Source organism: Lynx rufus, unplaced genomic scaffold (genome assembly GCF_022079265.1).
Source record: "Lynx rufus isolate CCGP_SWC_20201006 ecotype Redwood Valley unplaced genomic scaffold, mLynRuf1.p SCAF_18, whole genome shotgun sequence".
Taxonomy (NCBI): domain Eukaryota; kingdom Metazoa; phylum Chordata; class Mammalia; order Carnivora; family Felidae; genus Lynx; species Lynx rufus.
The window spans coordinates 36,791,705-36,812,524 of NW_025814832.1; the positions used below are offsets into that span (position 1 = coordinate 36,791,705).

The 20,820-nt window shown below is 44.4% G+C and overlaps 1 protein-coding gene across 3 annotated transcripts in view; it reads left to right on the forward strand.

Annotated features, from left to right (window-relative positions):
• PRKCA (protein kinase C alpha) overlaps positions 1–20,820 on the forward strand; it is a 400,385-nt gene that overhangs the window by 187,771 nt on the left and 191,794 nt on the right. The window contains exon 1 of one of the 3 annotated variants that reach the window (XM_047081550.1): positions 10,148–10,286. The exons of 1 other annotated variant lie outside the window; for it this stretch is intronic. Coding sequence is in view for 1 of the 2 variants with exons in the window: in XM_047081549.1 (XP_046937505.1) it covers positions 10,526–10,540 (15 nt within the window). In the remaining variant the exon portion in view is untranslated. One more of the 3 variants, XM_047081549.1, reaches the window with a different exon arrangement.

The window sequence follows — 20,820 nt, forward strand, 5'->3', positions numbered from 1 at the left end:
TACATTGACCTTGATTGTTTTTCGTCCCTGGGGAGCTGACCATGATTTTGTGTCAAAGACTTGTATTTGCATCTTCCTGTCAAATGAGATCTAGCAGGGCATTTCTCCTTACTCAGTGGCATAATCAGAGTCCCTGGTGCATGAGCAAAATTCCATGGTCACCTGTTGATTCTTGGGAAGTATGAACAGTGCATTTTATCCCTAAATGTCTGATGTCATCTTGGGTTTTATATTCTTCATAGAGAAAGTCACAAGTTGATCTTTCCAAAGTTTCTGGCCAAATGTGTTTGAATAATAAACCTCTAGCATGAGGGGAATGGACAAATAGAGTTTAAGCTTAATGATAATTGGACCTGTACCCATATCACTGTTATAACAAAATGAAGGAGGATCCCTTGGGACTTAGGCTGTCTAATGACATATGCTGGTTTTGTCGAGCCAGAGGATTACAATTTGAATATGTTTAAACTTTGGTGAGACCGGAGTTGAAACAAGTGCTTTACTGTCCTTTTTTTTTTTTTTTTTTAAATATATTAACCTCATCACAAATGATGGAAGTTTAGCATTTATCACGTACATATTAAGTACCGGCTACTGTCCATCCTCAGTACTTGGTATGAATTCATGCCTTGAATCATCCCCAAACTCTGAGAGTGCACTGTTAACATCTTTTAAAGAAACTGTGGCATATGGAGGTTTAGCAAGTCACCTATGGTTTACTGACAGCTAGGATTTGAACATCTGCAGACTTGACCTACAAATTCACTCTTGGAGCCACACTTCACTGTGCATCTATACTGCTTCTGAGGCGCCATTTGTATTTTGCCAGATGGAGAAAGCTCACCAAGGATGAGGCCTCCTAAAATATTCTTGAGTATAAATAGGCCATCTGTTGATCTCCGTGTCTTTCAGGCCAGAGGCTCTTACCTCAAGCCCAACACATGGCAGAAAAAGATATTCATTGGTGTCCTGAGGGATGGTTCACACCGCATAAACAGGCAGGGGTCGGCTGCTGCTTTCACCTGCCCCATCCTGGACCCAAATCCCCTCACTCCTGCTGCCCACAGGCCTCTATCTGTTGGCAGGTGTCCTCGCCAGTTCAGTACTGGTCCACCTTCTTCAGGGTGAGTGCTGTCCCCAGAGCAGGAGGCATATAATGTGGCCATTAGGGGCTTCTGCAAACCACTGAGTTTGGGAGATCTTTTTCTCCGTGGTTGGTGCCTGGTCCTATCTGCCCTGTCCCTCCCTCCTCAGTTCTCAGCATCCCTTTGATGCTCCTTTATGGTCTTTTTCCTTGTTCTGTCAACAAGAAAGAGGTACAGGATCCCAGGGCATCGTGGGGCTGCAGAATCTTCTAGTTCAACCCCCTCACTTAAAAGAAGGACCTGTGCAGCTGGGTAATTGTGTCGCTGAGGCCAGATCTCCAGTTTCCTGACTCATTGTCTTTTGTACTAAAATGCCTACCTTGAAAATGAAAGTGAAGACCTACTAAAAACAGCACCGTGCCTGGAATGTATTAGGAGGTCAGCATTTATTACTTTCTGTCTTCACCCCTGGGGGTACTGACTTTTTGCTGGGACTCTGGCTTCTGCCTTTGGACATTTACATACTCATGATTTCTGGGTTTTGAGTCGTTGCTTTTTAGAAATACTTATTTTTAAATTCTTGCACCTGCCCAACTTTTTTAATCATGGCGTTTATGGTCCCCTCAGCCTGTTGCTGATCACAGCCCCTGATAACCAGCCACACTGTGCAGTTGTGGAATTGAGATGCTCCGATAGGAAACTGATGTCTACAAAACACAAATGCCTTGTCTGGTGGCCAGAGCCTTCCTGTGATATCTGGCTAGATCCTCTATTGATCAAGGGAAGCTCATTCACAAAAGAGCCACAGAGAAATGCACAAGGTTGGGGAGGACGGGAACCCACAAGAAATGCCTTATGAGGTTACAACTTAGATTATGCATTCTGGGAAGAACAGGGTAATGCAAACGAAAATACCCGGAATGTTGTTAGAACGGTGTTTTGCATGGTTGACTTCAGAGTCAGAACGCCTGGTTCAAGTGGCTTCTCCACTTCCTGGGTCTGTGACCTTGGGCTACCAGTTCAACTCCTCTGAGCTGTGAGCAGGGGATGCTGCTGTTCACAATGTCTCCACAACCAGCAGCTGTAAGAGCCCCACGGGTTGCTGAGAATACTTTTAAGTTCTGCACCTTCAGAGGTTTGTCATGGGGCTGAAAAAGGCAAACACACGAGTGCCCCACACAGCATTTTAGCTCCCAGTAGGCACTGGACTTCTTTGTCTCGTTCCCTCCCCATGTCCCTTTACCTAGGCAGAGAAACCTCCAGTACCTTGTGTGTGGGGGGAAAAAAAAATTCCACCAAATGGGTTCTGATGGAGTTTGGGCCACTCAGAAGCCATGCACCTTAAACTGCCTGGAAATTCTCTGGAAAAGGCACACTTCCTTTGCCAGGGCTTTAGGGAGGTTTTGCTTTGCTATCAGTGAAACCATATTTAGGCAAATAAGCTACTTTCCGAGGTTGAGAAGGAATCTGAGATGCCATCTTGCATTGTTTTTATTGGGAGTTGGGATAGTCTCTCAGTTGGAATCTCCTTTTACTTGTGGGAAGTCACTGGGTGAACAATGTGGCTGCTGGTCTGTAGATTTCAGATATGGGCATGATGCCTTGTTTCTTCCTGTTTCCCTGGAACTATGGCAAGAGTGCCTTTTTTTTTTTTTCTGCCTCATTTTACAGATTAAGAGCTGAGTCAAATTCTAATTACCTCAGCAATGAGTTGAGAAGAATTGGGAGGGCTTGTGTGTCTGCCCCCTCAGAGTGTGGGGAGCCTCAGAATCCATAGAACTTGGAACTTCTTAAAAACCAATGTTTCTGGCAGATTCTTTTCAGGTTAAATTATATTGAGCATATGCTCTGCTATAGACAGGTTGAAGAATAGGATTTGGGCTATTTCCCTAAGTTTGTAATCTAGGAATATGGATGATCTTTGGGAATGAGTAAACTTCTGCTTGACAGATGATAAATTCATAATCTGAATTCACCACCTGAATCTTTGCTCACCTGTGAAATGGAATGAGGTCCTGATTCATGCTGCAGCGTGGATGAACTTGAAAACATTACAAGGGAAGTCAGTCACAGAAGACTGCATGTTGTATGGTCCCATTTATATGAAATGTCCCAAGTAGGCAAATCCATAGACAGAAAGTACAGGAATGATTGCCAAGGGTGCTGGTCGGGAGGAGGGAAGAGGTAATGACTGCCAATGGATATGGAGTTTGATTTGGGGATAAGAATACTCTGAAATGAAATTGTGATGTTTGTACGACTTAATAGACGTAAAAATCCCTGAATTGTATACTTTACGTGGGTGAATTGTATGGTGTACAAATTGTCTCAAAGCTGTTACCAAAAAAATTATATAACTTCCACGCAGATGTACTTAATATGTTAACATATGTGTCTACGGAGAGAGAAGACAGCCATACTGTTGACTTGGATATTGGAATTGACAGCAAGACAAAATAAACCAAAATAAACTGATGTAGCCCCAACAGTACCTGCTGTACTGAGGTTTATTGTTCCAAATCCTCAAAGTTTTCAGAAGAGAGCAGTTGGGTTTTAGGTGGCCCTGTATCATTCTTTTTTTAAAAAATTTTTTTAAATGTTTTTATTTACTTTTGAGACAGAGCATGAGCAGGGGAGGGACAGATAGAGAGGGAGGCACAGAATCCGAAGCAGGCTCCAGGCTCTGAGCTGTCAGCACAGAGCCCGACGCGGGGCTCGAACTCAAAGACTGCGAGATATGACCTGAGCTGAAGTCGGACGCTCAACTGACTGAGCCACCCAGGCGCCCCTCATTCTACTTCTAAAGCACACTGGAAAATATATATGAGAAGTGAGCTAATTTGCTTCCCAGAACATTCTTAAACACTGACCTGGATTATTGAGAACGATTCCGGACGTTAATTTTCTAGCCTGCCGACTACCTGTTGGGGAGACTTTGACAAACTTGGGTCCCTTTTCTTTTTCTCTGTGATTTTGTGATTGAAGGTTTTATGGTAAGTGAGAATGGATTTTGTTGTAGTGAGCAAGAGAATTCATTCTCCACACTTAGAGCCGCTCAGCTCCTGTAACAAAGTGTCTCAGCATCCAAAAAGAGTGGAAGCTCCCAAAAAGCTTCCCCAGGGGTGGGGGGGGGGACAATGGATTGCAACCGTACATAATTGGAAGTGGTGACTGTTCTTTGAGCTCATAGTTTTAGCCTCCCACCCGGCAGAACCTGCGAACAGAGCTCCTGAGAGGTAGACTGATAATTGAACCTGTTCACCCCCTCCCCTTTCACTTCCTGTAGCCACAAAATCAGAAATGAACAGTGACAGGTTCAGAAATTACAGGAGGGAGAGGCAATAACCAGAGCTCTGAGAGCACCCAGAACGAAAAAGCATCTGCTCAGAAATTGAGAATTGAACAAGAGTAGAATATCCAAGCACCTTCTCTGAGATTTTGTTCATTCAGCATCGACTCCTTGAGGAAGGGGGATGCTCCAGGCAGTAGAGCATATAATCCATGTTTGGGCTGTGAGTTCAAATCCCTCTTCGGCTGCGTTCTAGCTCTTTGATCTTGGGAGATTTACTTAAACTCTGTGCCTCACTCTCCTGTAGAATGTGGATAATAGGAACGTGGATACAGGGCCACCTAAAACCCTTTGTCTGTAGAGCTGTTGCAAAGATTATGGATGCTTAGAACACTACTGCTCTTCCTTGATAGAAATTAGTTTGCCATAGTGGCTCATGTGGAAGTCTTGTGGATATCTGGGATAGAGTCAGGGAGAAGACATGGTTGCTCAGTCACCATTGGGTTTTTCCATCCTCCTGTGTGCATTAGATTGTTAAATCATTTGGAGCTGTTCCTTGCAGTTGGTGCTGGGTAGAGTTGAATGACTTGGACTGGCCTCCCAGAAGCCCACCTTAAAATCCCTCCACTGTATCTAACACCTGAACTTAGGCTTTCTTTCTGAAGTGCATTCTAGTCATCAGAATCTGCTTCAGGGGTTTCAAGAATTCATTCTCTGGGCCCAAATTTTTTTTTTTTAATTAAGTAATCACAACACCCCAGCATGGGGCTGGAAATCACAACGCTGGGATCAAGAGTTACATGCTCTTCTGACTGAGCCACCCAGGCACCCCTTCAACTCTCTTGCTTTTTTTTTTTTTTTTTTTTTTTTTGAGAGCTTGTGAGGAGGGGAGAGGGGCAGAGGGGGAGAGAGCATCTTAAGCAGGCTTCATGCTTAGCCTGATGGGGCTCGATCCCACAACCCTAGGATTATGACCTGAGCCAAAGTTAAGAGTCAGCCACTTAACCAACTGGGCCACCCAGGCGCCCCTCCAACTCTTTTTTTCTAAACTATACTCTCAGGAAGCACACTCCACCTTCCCCACCATGCTCCTGAAGCTGTTTTTATTCATCATAATTTAAGAACACATCCAAATGTTGAGAAGTCTTGCCTACCTAAAATCAGAAGTGGTGGAAAGCTTCAATATTCTCATTTTTTTTCTTTTTTCTTTTTCTTTTTTTTTTTTCAACGTTTATTTATTTTTGGGACAGAGAGAGACAGAGCATGAACGGGGGAGGGGCAGAGAGAGAGGGAGACACAGAATCGGAAGCAGGCTCCAGGCTCTGAGCCATCAGCCCAGAGCCCGACGCGGGGCTCAAACTCACGGACCGCGAGATCGTGACCTGGCTGAAGTCGGACGCTTAACCGACTGCGCCACCTAGGCGCCCCTCATTTTTTTTTCTTTAAAGAGCAGTAAGTCACCAAAGCCCACTCAAAGTCCACCTTTATTTACTGTAATTTACAGTAAAAAATTACTTAGGGCCACAGATAGCATAATTCTACAGGTAATAATCACTGAGAAAATAAAAGTTTGGAACCAGATTCTCAATTTTGTGGCTCTCTTTCCCCAGGGGTGGGATTTAGCAGGTGTAGTAAGAATCACAAATCATCAAACCCTAGTCATTGTGATTTGATGGGTTCTGTAGTTGGGGTTCTTTAGATTGCCTAGATGAGGCACCACTCAAAAATTATTAATGTTTGGGGTGCCCGGGTGGATCTGCCTGTTAGGTGTCCAGTGCTTGATTTTGTTTCAAGTCGTGATCTCAGTTTATGACATGGATTCCCACGTCGGGCTCCGTGCTGACAGCGTTGGGAGCCTTCTTGGGATTCTCTCCCCACCCCCCCCCCCCCCCGCCCTTCTGCTTGCTTTTTGCATGCTTGCTCTTGAAATATTTTTAAAAATAACATTCTTGGGGTGCCTGGGTGGCTCGTCGGTTAAGCTTCCGACTTCGGCTCAGGTCATGATCTCACAGTCTGTGGGTTCGAGCCCCGCATCGGGCTCTGTGCTGACAGCTCAGAGCCTGGAGCCTGCTTCCGATTCTGTGTCTCCCTCTCTCTCTCTGGCCCTCCCCTGCTCATGTTCTGTCTCTCTCTCTCGCAAAAATAAATAAAAAACGTTTAAAAAAAAAATAACATTCTTTGGAGGATTTTGTATTGATAATTTGCATGTGATCAAATGCCATGTGGTGTCAAGGTCACACTGGGAGAGTCGTGAGATACAAATCTGAAGGACCTAAGGTTTAATCTTTGCATGTCACCTTTGTTGTAGAAAAGCGCAGGAGTTTCCCTGAACAATATCGATATGTTCTCTACTTCCTCGTTTGTGAATTCTCAAATATTTATATTACCATTGAGTGAGAAAGCGCCTTCATATCTAGGGTCCTCTCCATGGTGTCTCTTCTTTTTCTTGATGTGACTGAAGACTTTCTTTGGGGAACAGCGAGGATCTAGAGCTGATCCCTGCTGGAAATACGTGACCAGGGTAAAGAACATGGCTTTGGAATCCCAGCTCTGTCCCTTAAAGCTGGGCATCTCTGAATTAATCCGCGCTAGCCTTAGTTTCCTATTCCACAAATGGGAGAAATGATCGATGCCCTGGGGTGGTCTGAGCATTAAATAATGAGCACACCTAAAACATCTAGCAGAATGGCCAATAGATAGTAGCAGCTGTTCAGTTTTCTGTCTCATCCATTGTTGGTAATACTGTTCTGGTTTTAAGTATGGACATCAGTGGCATTTGGGACTTTCGCATGACCCGCCATGGGTTAGAATGGGTACCATAGCAAAACAATTCCACGTTTAGCTAGAAAACGTTTGAGTTAGCAGAGTACTTGGCAAGGCGATGTGCCCAAAGGACCCGAGAAAGGCCGTTGTCAGGAGAACAAAACAACCCTTTTTGCCAAAGGTGTCCTCTCTCTCGGGCCCTGTACTTGAGGCCTCACCCCGGGAACAGCCACAGCAGCAGCTGGACTTGTAGACTTGGTCCTTGCACTCCCCAGAGCAGCAAGCTGGATGTGGTGTATGTGTGTATAAATTAATGCTTTAGATGGCGATGTTTGTTTTGTTAATAGTCAAATGCAGCAAGAACAGATTTCTAATTTGTGGATTATTCTTGGGTTTCTTCAAGCCTGATAATCTCATTATTGAGTTTAAACTTGCACTCTGAAAAATGGTCAACTTTCATGTGAGATTTTTACATCAGAAACCATGTTGTGTCCGTAGAGGATTCTTAGAACTCGGATTCAAAGGCCTAAGTTTACTTGTCCTGGATTCAACAGCTCCCTCAGATGCACCGAGTAAATGCAACGTGTAGTCTTAGGTGGCTCCAATTAAAGAAGAGTGAAAAGCATAAAACAGTTTTAGAAAAGGTCAGCACACTTAGAAATAGGAATCCACCATTGTTCGTGCAACCTGGGGGATTTGAAAATAAATTGATTTTGAAAATCAAATTAAACATGTAGGCCACCCGTCTTTTCTTAGTTTTGTTCCTCTCCTTTTAGACTGGGTGTCACAAAGCCAGGAACGCATAGTTTCCCCCATCGGGAACGCCAGGCCAGAAAACTTCTGGAAGTGTCTGTGGCAGCTTGAATGCTGCTATTTAAGAGCTGATGAAGAGGCAGCTTGGAGAAAACCTCAAAAATAAATACTCTGATTCATCATTGTTGTTCAGGCTTTCCAGCCATCGCAGCCAGCCCAGGGCCTCTGAGACAAAGGGTAACATTCAGTACAGAGCACGCTCGGCCCGAGTCAGGAGCCCTGTCGGTGAGGGGGCGGAGAGGGAGGCAGCTGACTGCAGAGCCCGGACGGGGCTCAGAGCTTGAAGGGGAAGGACAGCCTGTGCTGATTTTGCTTCGTGGAGGGGAATGAATAATCTGAAGACGGATGTCTTCTGAGAGCAGGGACTGTCTCGTAAATAACACAGCAGTCAGTTGGGTAGCTGCTGCAGTGCGGGGGCCGCGGTTGGAAGCGGCATCTGCAGCGGTCTCTCGGGAGGCAGCGCGCCCTGCAGCCCTGGGCACCCCAGTGCTTTGCTAGGGCCACAGTGGTTACTGGGGAGGGTTGCGCTCGGAGCATTTGGACTTTTGCTGACAGTTCAGAGTCTGAGACGGAGAGTGGGCTGTTGGGTCTGTTAGACCTGCATCAAATCCCCGGTTCTGCCTCTTCCGACCCCTTTCTTTCTCTGCATCTGTAGTTGTCCCCAGCTGTAAGAAAGGCCACCACCCTCCTTTGTGAAGATGGACTGTGATGGCACAGGACAAGAGTGTAGTCAACGGCTGTTATTAGCATACTGGTTGATCACTAGATCTGATGCTCACTGGGTTGGGTTTCCTTGTGCATTTCCCTCCCAAACCCTTGGAGCTTCAGTCTCTGCAGCCCCATCCCACCCCCGCGCGGGGGATCAGCCCAAGAGGGTGAGGCACGTGCAGGTGTTCAGTAACGCTCCGCAGAGGTGGGAAGTGGCTCTTGTTCGTTTCCCCCATGTGTCTCCTCTGGCGATCGCAGTGCTGGTTCAGTGACTGCCTGAGCTGTAGGGTGAGACGAAGATCTGGAATAGACTCTGAGTCTGGTTTATTCTTTGCAACAGCTCCAGTAAGAAATCTTGACGAGTAAAGATGTGACCGTGAAGGTCCTTTTTTTTAAAAATTTTTTTCACCTGCCGAAAATGCTGTTTTTGCATTACAGAGATAAGCCTTAGCTGCAGATGAGACTTTTGTAAGAAGGTCTTCTAGAAAGTGCTTCTGCTGCTGCCTCCCACCCCATCCCCCCAGCTTGGGTTCCTGTCTCTCATGTTCTTAAAAGGGACTGAACTTTTGCAGAGCCAAAGGACACTGAGAGATTTTGGAGGCTTAGCTCCTCTTGTGTTTTTCCTCTGTGGTTTAATTTCTGCAGCAGATAAAAGCGCAGTTTACTGGGCTTCAAAGCTGGTTTACCCTCTGGACATGAATGTGGAAGAGACGGTCCGACTCTTCAAACAGGCAAATCCAGGTGACAGCTGCAGTTCGGAGACTAGGAATTAAACATGTGCAAAGTGGGGCTGACTTCCGATCCACAGCTCACAGCACTTGAGAAGCGTGTACAACTCTGTGTCTGCCGAATACAAAAGCCACAGAGGGAGGCAGCTAATTATGTTGAAAATTAAGTAAAAATATTGCCACATTATATCATGCTTATGTACTTATTCTGGGGTTTGCAGAAAATGCCCTGTAAAAACGTACAATTATGTTTGAAACCCTGGAGTCTAAGATTTTCCATCGATGTATTACTTCTCCGTTATCCATTGAACATCAAAACCCAAAGCTTGTGTGAGCCCCTGAAACATTTTCGAGTCCCACAGAAGATTTTTATAGATAATTTGACTACATTTGTTCTTTGTGAGGCTGATTATAAGCCACCATGTGGAAGCCCATAGAGGGAGTTTAGTATCCGGCATTTACAGTGACCCTGAGCTCATATTGCAATCATTATGGTTCTGTATGAAAGCCACAGGGGGGAGAAAAGTCATTTCAGGCTTTTAAAACTTACTGGTTAATGTTTACAGAGTTTATACAGGGTGGACTAAGCCAAACATTTTTTCCTAGCCTTAAAATTACTACAACAGGAGTTATAAGAAACTTGTTCTGTATCAGCGTTAAAAATAGAACCTGTTCTTCTTCTTTTCCTGTTGGTTATGCCTGGGTTTTCCATGATACAGTTTGTGGTTAATTAACTCAGGTCACGTTTATTAGCATCACTGCATGCAGAAGCTTCATGCTAGTTTCTGTGGACAAACAGTTGTGGTACTTGGTCTAAAAAGCTTCCTGTGTGTGAATGCGAAGTGGGCAACTGGTTAACCATGGGCACACTCTACTCTAGCCAGAGCACAGAAGTCCCATGTGAGTAGTAGTGTCCTGAAGATGTGGGTAGGGAGGGACTATTTCTGTCCAAAGAAGGTTTCTTAGAGCAGGTATGAAGGACCTGGAAAGATCGTGCAATAAGACTTGGATTGAGGGGACACTGGTGCCAAGGGGGCAGGGTAGAACATTCTGGGCAGAGGCACCATGTTACAAAGTGAGAGGACTATTCAGAAGCTACTAGTTGAGTAGGATTCCATGGAGGAGGCTTGTGGTGCACAATGGGGGCTACAGAGGTAAGTGGGAGCCCATTGGAGGGACTTGGCAAGCGTGTGCCATTTTGTACTAAGCAGTGTTAGTTTCCCTTGGAAAATACAATCATGCTATTAAATGACACAGTACAAGGTAATTGGTTTTTTTTTTTTTTTTTTTTGAGTTAAATTGTTTCTCAGGTCACTTTATTGGTGTGTGCATGTAATTTTCTCAGAATGGGGGTACCATTTTAAAGATGAAATTTGATGAGTCAGTGAGGTCTTTTCAAATAAATTAGTTGGGAAATGTAATAGTTCTAAAATACCTTGGAGTTACAGCTAAAGTCAATTATTGTTTCATCCATTGAAGTTGAATTATGCTGTTCTCACACAATTTCTGGAGCTACACACTTCTATAATTTCTACTTTTATCAGTAATAAAATAATACAATATGCTTGATTTAGCACCTGACATGTTATAAACTTTGCCTCGTAAATGGTCATCTGCTTGTTTCTTTTCTATGATGGCAGATTTCTATGAATAGAGCTGAAAATATTTATATAAAACACGAATTTGAGAGGAGTTTCCTTAGAACGGTTCAGGTGTACTAATTGAGCATTCAAAAGAATTCCCGTGTTTCTTGGTTTCGTAGCATTCCTTAAGCAACATGTAGTTCTTGCTTTTCTCACCAAAACCCCACTCATTTTCTTACCTGTATGGTGAACTATAAGATAATTAAACGTAGAGCGTACTGTGAGGCAAGGCTTTTGATGATATCAACTTTTATTTGAGACCAAAGAGTCTGTGAGTTCCAGCTTGTCTACCAGTATTAATATGAGGCGATGTGGCACGACGCAGAAGTCAACCCAGACAGTATCACGTTAGCAATCGTAAGCACCATCCAGAACCCTGTGTACCCTACACCGTAGAAAATGCCAGCAACCAAAGTCCATTGCCCCAAACAAGCCCGTTCTTTGGTTTTCTGCGTTAAATATCAGAAGCAGAAAATGGGAGGGCGGGAAAATGGTAGACTCATTGAGAACAGGACTACATTTCAGCGGGCCCAAAAATTATATGGAAACAAGACTGCTCCAGGCCACTTAGTGTAGGAACAAAAGCCATACCTTGCTTACTGTCACACTGGTGTGGACCAAAAACCAGTGGCTCAAGGTTGTCCTGATGATGATGCAGATACCCAATTACATTGATTTCTAAGAGATCAAGGTACTTAAAAAACATTTCAGAAATATTCACGCATTGGCTTAAAAAAAAGATTTGGTATGTAAAAATGAAATACCCAGAAAAGTACCTATTTAGATGTTAATTTTTCTCTGAAATCTTTGATGTTAATATAATACAGCCACTCTAGCTATTTTGTGATTAATGTTAACGTGGTATATATCATTTTCTATTAACCTGTTTTTAAGTTCAGAGTATGTTTCACGTAGATAGCCTATAGTTTGGTATTATGTTTTTATCTGATGTGACAATCTTTGTTTTTTAATTGGAGTCTTTATGCCATTTATATGTAATGGGAGTAACATTAATTTTCATGGGGTTCTAATTTACATTTAATCACCACTGTCCTCTTTCTATGATGGTGTGTTACTTCCTGATTGCCTTGTTAGCTATAGTAGTTTCCTAGGGCTGCCATGTAAACCACCGGAAACTGACTGTCTTGAAACAAATTTATTTTCTCACAGTTCTCAGACTTAAAAGTCCAAAATTAAGACATTGGCAGGGTCATTGTTGCTGGCAATCCTTGGCGTTCCCTTGGCCTATATCTGCATCATTCCAGTCACTGCCTCTATCTTCACATTGTCATTCCCCACCCCCCCACTTTGTGTGTATCTCTAAATCTCCCTCTCCCTGTATAGACCCTAGTCATTGGATCTAGGGCCCATCCTAATTCAGCTTGTCTTCATCTCAGTTATATTTTCAAGACCCTATTTGAAGTAAGGTCACATTGACATGTACTTGGGGTTTAAGACATAGAGGTCTGCTCCTTTTTTTTTTGGATATAGTTCAACCCATAACCTTAGCTATACCTCGTTGGTTTTGTTTATTAGCAGTTTCTTGGGGTTTATAATATCTATCTTTAACCAGTCCATCTACCTTCCAATGATATATCACATGTATAGCGTAAGCCCCTTATAACAGTTTGTTTCCATTTCCCCCTCATTTCTGCTCAAGCATCAAGTGCTGTGCTTAAAATTCTATAGATGATTGGGGATTAAGAGTACACTTATGATGAGCACCGGGTAATGTATAAGAATCATTGAATCGCTATATTGTACACCTGAAACGAGTATGACACTGTGTGTTATCTGTACTGGAATTAAAGACTCAATTCAAAAAATACGGTAGCATCTCTCCTGTATCTGTCCTTCCTATATTCTTATTGCTACTAAGGTAAGCCCAGTATTTCTTGTCCCATGTCTTCAGTAGTCTGGTTTCATCAGTTTGCCATGGCATTCTGTGATCTTGCCCCTACGTAACTCCTCTGACGTTCATTTCTGACTTAGTTACTATTTTTCTCCAAATGTGACCAGATGTGTCACATCGCTGTACTTTTGCTCACACTGAGTCTTGAACACTCTCCTGCCCACCTTATCTACCTGTGAGGCAACTGTTTCCCTTTCAAAACCTACAACTTTGAATCATCCGGTGGAGCCAGCTGTGGCCTTCTGTGGATGATGCCATGCCAATCCTAGTGCCAGCTGCTTTCTGCTGCAGTTTCTTGCCGCCCTTCCCAAGAGGGCACAGACTTTATAAGAGTCCTCTGTCTCAGCATCTAGGACAGCACCAGACTCATGATCCCTTCTCAGTAAATGTACCCTGACAATTAGAAATTGAGTGCTGGTTTGACGCTTCCCTACTACTTCCTGAAAATTATGTGCAAACAACTAAATTTATGCTCGGCAGGTGTGACTGCTTCTGTCCACCCTAAGTTTTGCCCATTCATTGTTAATTTGTTAAAAAGTCACCGGAGAGTCATTTTGATAGTTTCAAGGAATGAAAGACCTGAATGTATTTTCCAGATACATAAAAAATGTGATTTCCACACTGATGTTGGAGATTACCAACCCCTAATACCACCAGTTCGACTCAAATATTTACATTAGCACCTGATTTTTAAGAAGCAGAGAAACCATATTAAGGTATCTTATGCTGATACATCAAAGCACTTAACACAAACATTATGCCAGCATCTTTTAGATAACTCTAATGACATTGAGAGACATTAATGACATATTGAGGCTACTCAGAATTTAGCAAGACCTGTCGCTGTGCTCTTTTTTCCTTAGGCCTGCCCACAAATCCCAAATCATTATTCAAACATGGGAACATTCCAAGGCGTCTTTTCTGATTAGAGAAACCAAACCAATTGTGGCTATAATGGAGGGTCTATAGCCTGAGTGAACTTGTTGCTGGCTTTTGTACAAGGAGACTCCTTGAAGTTATTGGTGTAAGAGTATTATAAAGCAAAAAAACTACGGCTACTTACGTTTCTTATTAGTCTTGAAAATGTGTAACAAAAAGTGTACTGAGATGAAGGGCAGACTCCCGCTGAGCCTCACAGGGATGATTCAGCCAGTATAGATGAAGGTGTTTCTCTTCATACTCTTTGCCCGTAGGGCAGGACTGTTTCCTGCCCTTCCCTCCAGAAAATGATGTACACTCCTTGAGGGATCTACTGTTAGCAAAGTTCCACACACATACTAATGGATGGCATTTGAGTATATATCATGTACCAGGCACCAAGGTAAGATCACACAGTTGTCTTCTCATTTGTTTGTGTCACCCTTGCTAAGATAGGTGCTGTGGTATACTGAAAAATGGCCCCCCCAAAACATACCTACATCCTGATCCCCAGAACTTGTGGGATCTTGGATGTTAAGGATCTTGAGATGAGCGTCTTCTGAATTACACAAGTAGGCCCTAAATGCCATCACAGGTGTCCTTATGAGAGCAGCAAAGGAATGGTGCACACACAGAGGAGGCAAGACTGTGGTTCCAGAGGCAGGGATTGGAGCAGTCTCTTGTGTGGTCACAAGGAATGCAGAAGTTGGAAGAGGCAAGGAACAGATTCCCTCCTGGAACCTCCAGAGGGGGCACAGCTGTGCTGACCGTGTGGTTTGGGCCCAGTAGTACCAATTTCAGACTCGGGCCTCCAGAACTATAAGAGAATACATTTCTGTTGCTCGAAGTCACCAGGTTTGGGATAATGTGTTACAACAGCCTCAGGAAAGTCATACGGGTGCAGGCATCAGTTTAAGCAATGCTGTTTTGTGAAAATCCTGATTTGTATAGGAAACAGAAGAGGTGTTCATCTTTCCTGAAGTATAATTTACACATGGTAAAATACATGGATTTTAAGTGTACAGTATGATGAATTCTAAAAACTCTGACATTTATTTTACAAAAGCCTGGACCATGAGATTTTTCTTAAAATGCCAAATACTGTAGATCCGTATTCAACAATGTATTAGTTATCTCTTGCTGCATAACTAGTCACCCCAGGACTTAGTGACCTAAAGCGAGAACACCTTTGACCTTTCAGTTTCTACAGGCTGGGAATCCAGGCATCGCCTAGCTGGGTGCCTGTGACTCGGGGTCTCCTAGGCTGTAATTCAGGAGCGGCCTTAGAGTAGTTATCTCAGGGCTTGAACTGGGCAAGGATGTGCTTCCAAGTTTGCTCACGTGATCGTTGGCAGGATTGCTTCCCATGGCTGTTGGGCTGAGACAGCTCTTAGTTGTTGTTGGCTGGGTGTCGAACTGTCCACACTTCCTTGACTCCTGGGCTTCCTCCTTTCATCCTAGAAGCATGTAACCTCAAGAAATGCCAGCAAGATTGCAGTCACGGTCGTCTACCCTAATTTCAGAGATGACAGCCCAACACTTTTGCTGTGTTCTGTTCATTAGAAGCAAGGCAGTAAGCCCAGCCCACACACACTCTAGGAGAGGAGACCACACAGGGTGTAGAAACCAGGAGGTGGGGATTCACTAGGAGCCACGTATGTAGCTGCCTCCTGCAATGTAAAGTACATGAATAACTATTTTAAAAGCCCATCAAGTTCTCTGATCCCAGGTATGTCTTAAGGAAAAACTAAAAGTCCTAAAAATGAGTGATTTTTAAATTAGGGTTCTTTTGTCCTTCGGTGTGGTAGGATCAAAGCATTTGTGTTCCTGGTAAGTAAGATAATTCTGTAGATATGAAGGAAGTTTAGTTGAGTCATTTGTCACCACCTGATACCCTGTCTTCCCCCATGTCTCTTGGGCTTTACCTACTGTGATTTTTGAAATATTCTCATAAATGTTTTAATTATCCAAGCCGTGTACTCTATCGCAGAGGAGGTTTCTCTTTGCTACAGGAATGGACTAGTCAGTTGGGATGATCTGTTGCCCCTGAACAATTACTGTGCCAATACCATCTCATAATAAAGATCATACGGTTGTTTCTGCAGTTGTTTCCTACTTCTGTAAGTTGTGAATTCTTTGAATACAGGAATGGTGTTTGAAGAGCCAGCATGGTATTTTAAATGTACCAAGGGCTTAAGGGCTGTTACTCTTTCTGGATTGGTAGACACAGAGGATAGATAGCCTTGTAGAAAGTGTGTTATCACCCTCTTTGCATGGCCAGACTTCCTGGCTGCAGCATACATGGGGTCTCCTATATGGAAACCGCCACCCAAAGATCCATCACTGCCAAGATCATGCTTTTCCACTATGTGGCAGAATCTTACTGGAGGAGTGCTTGCTCTTCCTTGACGTGTGTGTGCGTGCACGTGCTTGTGTCTCATTCCCCCCGTCATTTGGGCATCTTTGAATAGAAAAGCAAGATGGCTGCTTCCCCACCCAATATGGCAGGTCCTCTTTGCAAGTGTCTTAGGAAATGTCCCTCCTTAGAAGTTTATCTTGTAAGAATCCTAGTTTGTGAACTTCATCGGAGAAATTTTTAGGCAACACGGTGACTTGTAGCTTCACTGTTCCTTTTAGAACCACGTGAGAACACTGGAGAACTACTCCACCCAGACTTTTGAGTTACAAGAACACAAAGTCTTTGGGTTTAAAAGAAAAAAAAGTTATTATGACTGGCACTTCTACGATGAAATACCACAGTTGACGAACTTAGTTTCCATAGTAATTTTAGACTGTCCTTAGGTGAAAGGTTTCCCCTCCAGATGTCATGTAAGATGTTATTAAAAATGTGTGGAATCCGAGCAGAATCCACAAGGTATTTCATTTGTCATACCTTGGCAATGAATGCTACGAGCTTTTAGTTCCCATCATCAGATACGTATCCTCCTTGTTTATTTTGCCAAATGAATTTTCGATTTTTTACCACTTGCTCTCAAGAAAAGTGTTCTGAGAGAAGGAAGGCATTCATGCAGTTCAGCTCAGCTGGGGTAAGCCCTCCCTGAGACTAAGGTTCTTTTGCACCGAGCAGCCAACTCATGAGAACACCTTTGGGCATCGTGTTTCTGTTTACTGCCTGGAAGCTTTCCATTTTAAACACATTTGGGTCTTTCACTGAAAGATACTTTAAAAATGCAAGATTTTTTTTTTATCGCTAGAAAACATCTATTAAATATGCATCTGTACCTGGAGCCATATACCGATGAGTTAATTCCTGTGCTCAGAGGAGACTTTTGTTTTTCCTGGGCATTAGGTGACAAAAGCTATCCAATTCCATTTTAGCTCATAATTTATTATTTAAAGACATTATTGAAGGCCTGACTCCTGGAGCTAAAGACCTGGAAATATTTAACCAGAGGAAGAGAACGTGTGCAGACCTCAGAGCTGTCTGTCATTAGACACTGGAAAGACTGTTGGGTGTGAAAAAGGGTATGTGCTCTGATGCTCCCCAGGGAAGGACCACGTAGAACCGGAGTGGGGGACAGGGAAGCTGGTTTGGAGCAATGTAGGAACAAACCTGCCAGTAGTATGGTGGCTGACCAGCTGGTTTCCCAAAGTCATAAACCCATGGTCTCCGGTGACAGAGACCCGACGATGTCCTTCCCCCTGTGCCGCGGGGGAGGATTTCTTCAACTGGGTGGGAATGGGATGGGTAGGAATCATTTTAAGGGATAGAATCTTATCTACAATGTCTGATTTTTTTTTAAGGGACTCGGTTAAGGACATAATGAATTATTCAGAGACTCCTCTCTGTGAAGCAAGTTGCACAAAGGCAGACAACTTGATACAAATTACGATTCTAAAATTGTTAGTAATATATTTTATTCATGCACTCTACTTACAATAGCAGATTTCCTGCTTGACATTTCTTAGACATATCACTCATGATCCCACAGTTACTCTTTGAATGGGTGTGGGAACCAGCCCTCAAAATGATGTACACAGTCTAATGGATTATTCAAGCCTCAAAACTTTGGGGGGAAAAGATGACTCATTAGCGCTTTCAAATGCATATATTCAGTAAAACCATTGGTGTAACAGCTCTCGTGTAATAGGTACCAAACTTTGGTTTCTGTCTTGTGTGGGAAGCGGCGATTTCTGATCCATTTTAGCAGGGGCCCAGTACCTCTTTTAGGGAGCTTTGTAGTGAAGCTCACAGACATCGTTTCAGCAGACATGGTAGTTTTCCTTGCCATACTTTCAAACTGTTGAATTTTTTTCCCCCCTGGTATTTTTGTCTTCCTGAATGAGTGATAAGACCCACCACGGTAGATTCTCTGCAGGCCCGTGAGGGTATGTTAGCCAGAGAACGGTGTGTTGAGTTCATATGAGGAGCAGGTGTTGTGAGCTGACAGTTTGGACCCTGCTCTCCCGTCTCACAGGTGCACGTTCTAAACAGGCAGAAGGTAATCCTGTGCGACCCAGATGCCTGCCATCAGGGGCTCCGATTTGCTGGCATCTGGGGAACCTGTGATAAAAACTTTGTCTCTGAATAAAGCCCACTGCTGCCAAACTCTGATGGGTTTAAGAACTTGATAGCCCTCACCAACATGGGAACGTGCACTCGTGGAATTCTCATAAAACGTGGTGGGGAGCGGGGGGCACTGCTAGGTTTGAGGCCCAGTCTAACGATTGTTGGTTTGGTCTGTGGTTGGTTTATGCCCCAGGTATTTAACAGCGACTACATGCCAGGCATTGTGAGGCACTGAGGCTCACATAGACCTTTCCCCTCCTGGAGCTTACGGTCTAGGTGGAAAGACTGACCATGAACGTGTATACAGAAAAACGTGTTACGGCAAGTCTTGCTAGGCGCTACCTAGGCTCAAATAGCTGTACTGACAGGGAATCAGAGAAGTGCTTTCTTTGGAAAGTGGGGGATGACTTTGCTAGGATCACACCCCTAAGCTGAGGTTCCTGGGATGTGTCCAGTCAATGTAAGTAGGAGCAGAGGAAGGTGCATCCCACGTAGAGGTGAGCCTGGCCATGGGCCTGGAGCTCTGTGGGCAAGGACGAACAAAGCACAGGTGAGGCCGGCAGAGACCGAAGGTGCTAGGCCTCGTTGGGCGTGGTGAGGGGGGTTCCCTTCCACTTGCGGCAAAGGGGAGCTGCTGCGGTTCTAGGGTGGGAGCAAGATAGAAAGATGACCCTGGCTGCTGCCTAGAAACAAGAAAAAAACGGGCAAAAGAAAATGCGAGGAGAGCAGCAGCTAACTGCAGGTGGTTGGGTGGAAGATGGTAAAGCCCTCCCCTGGGTGGTGTTGGAAAGTGCAGGCAGTGAGAAGGTTCCATCGTGGACCAGCTTGCCGTGGGCGAATCCTGCCCTGCAGCTCTGAACAGCATGCCTCGGGCCTGGTGTGCTTTGTAATTCACGTCCTTCCGCAGTTGTCTCACTAGAAGCAAATGGACGGTCCCTGCAGAACTTGGTGCTCAAGCATCTCTCCCTTGCTGTAACTTCACATCTGAGCAAGCGTGGCCTCCCTCTGGGCTCAAGGGGGACAGCTCAGGGACCCCCATATTTGGATCCATCATGGCTGTTGCCCTGGAAGGTTTGAGCAAAGGAGTTCTTAAGTCGGACTGTTTGAGTAGGCGGGCCTCAGCAGCCCTCCAGCCCCTTTGTCTTAGAGTTTAGGAAATTGAGGCTCAGGGAGGTTATGGGTTATCTGTCCGAAGATGCACAGCCAAGTTAGGGGCAGGGCCAGAGAGAAACTGGCAGCTGAAGCGAACTTGCTTTCTTTCACTGAGAATTTTGAGTGATACTTTTGGAAGTCTTCATTTAGATCCTTCTGGGGCCTAATTTCAAAAACTTCCTTCAGAATTTCTTTAAGCCGGTGAAAATCCCAGGACCGTTTCAAGTAAACAGCTTCAGAGTGGAATTTTAATGTTAGCAATACCGTCTCTTTTGTATGTGAACCGTGGTAATTGGGCTCCAGTCTCTCGCGTGAGAAGCCAGACTGTTTCAGATCTAATGAGTCTTGGCCACTGGGGCAGATAGATTGTGGATTCACTATTTATAGTGTGTTTAAGTGTCACTTTCCTCTTCTCTCTTAATAAGCGCTGAGCTGAAAGATGGCCCGCAGAGGCTCAGAGCATATAGATGAAGAATGGTGGGGAGGCAGCTCACAGCTGAATGCTTCCTGGTTCATATTTGGAGCCGAAGGTTTAATTTAGGATGTCGGCTCTTCCTCACAAATGAGGATGTGCGCTCCCACATAAAAGGCAGATCAGTCCTTTGCAGACTGGAGAGCTTGAGGAAGGTGGGTGCACTTGGCTAAGGTCAGTTCTCCCTCCAGAGACTTGCAGCTGCATTTCTAATGCTGGGGAGAGTTGTGTTGACAGTTAACTCAGAAACCTAGAGAATAGGAAGAAATTGTCCGGGAGGGCCTCGGCTGGGCCCAGAGGAAATCCAGAAGATGCGCAAACAAGAGTGCCATCTAAAATGTAAAACGCGAACCGAAATTGAAGCCAGTTCTGTGAAAAATAAGGGTAGCATCTGCGTTTCAAGCCCATCATCTGTGTATTCTTTGGGGGGGGGGGTTGGTTCTGGCTTTTGCCGGGGAGTTGTCCTATCATGCTTGTGAAGCAGCACAGTGCAGTGGGAAGGACACTGGGCTCGGACTTGTTGGCCCTGAGCCAGCTGTAGGGCTCTAGGCAAGTCCCCTGATCTCTGAGTCTTAGTTTCCTTAGCTGTAAAATAGTAATAGCATGAGCCCATCTGACCACACTGCATTGGCAAAGAGGATCAAAGGAGATAATGTGCAAGACGGTCTGTAGGTTGCGTAACCCCACTCAAAGTCTGTTGGCTCCCAGCATTCTGGCTGTACATTCCATTCATGTGAAGAATTTAATATGGTCAGCCTCACCTCTGACCTTTTTCTTCTACTTGGCCTGGGTTGGCACCCTTGGAG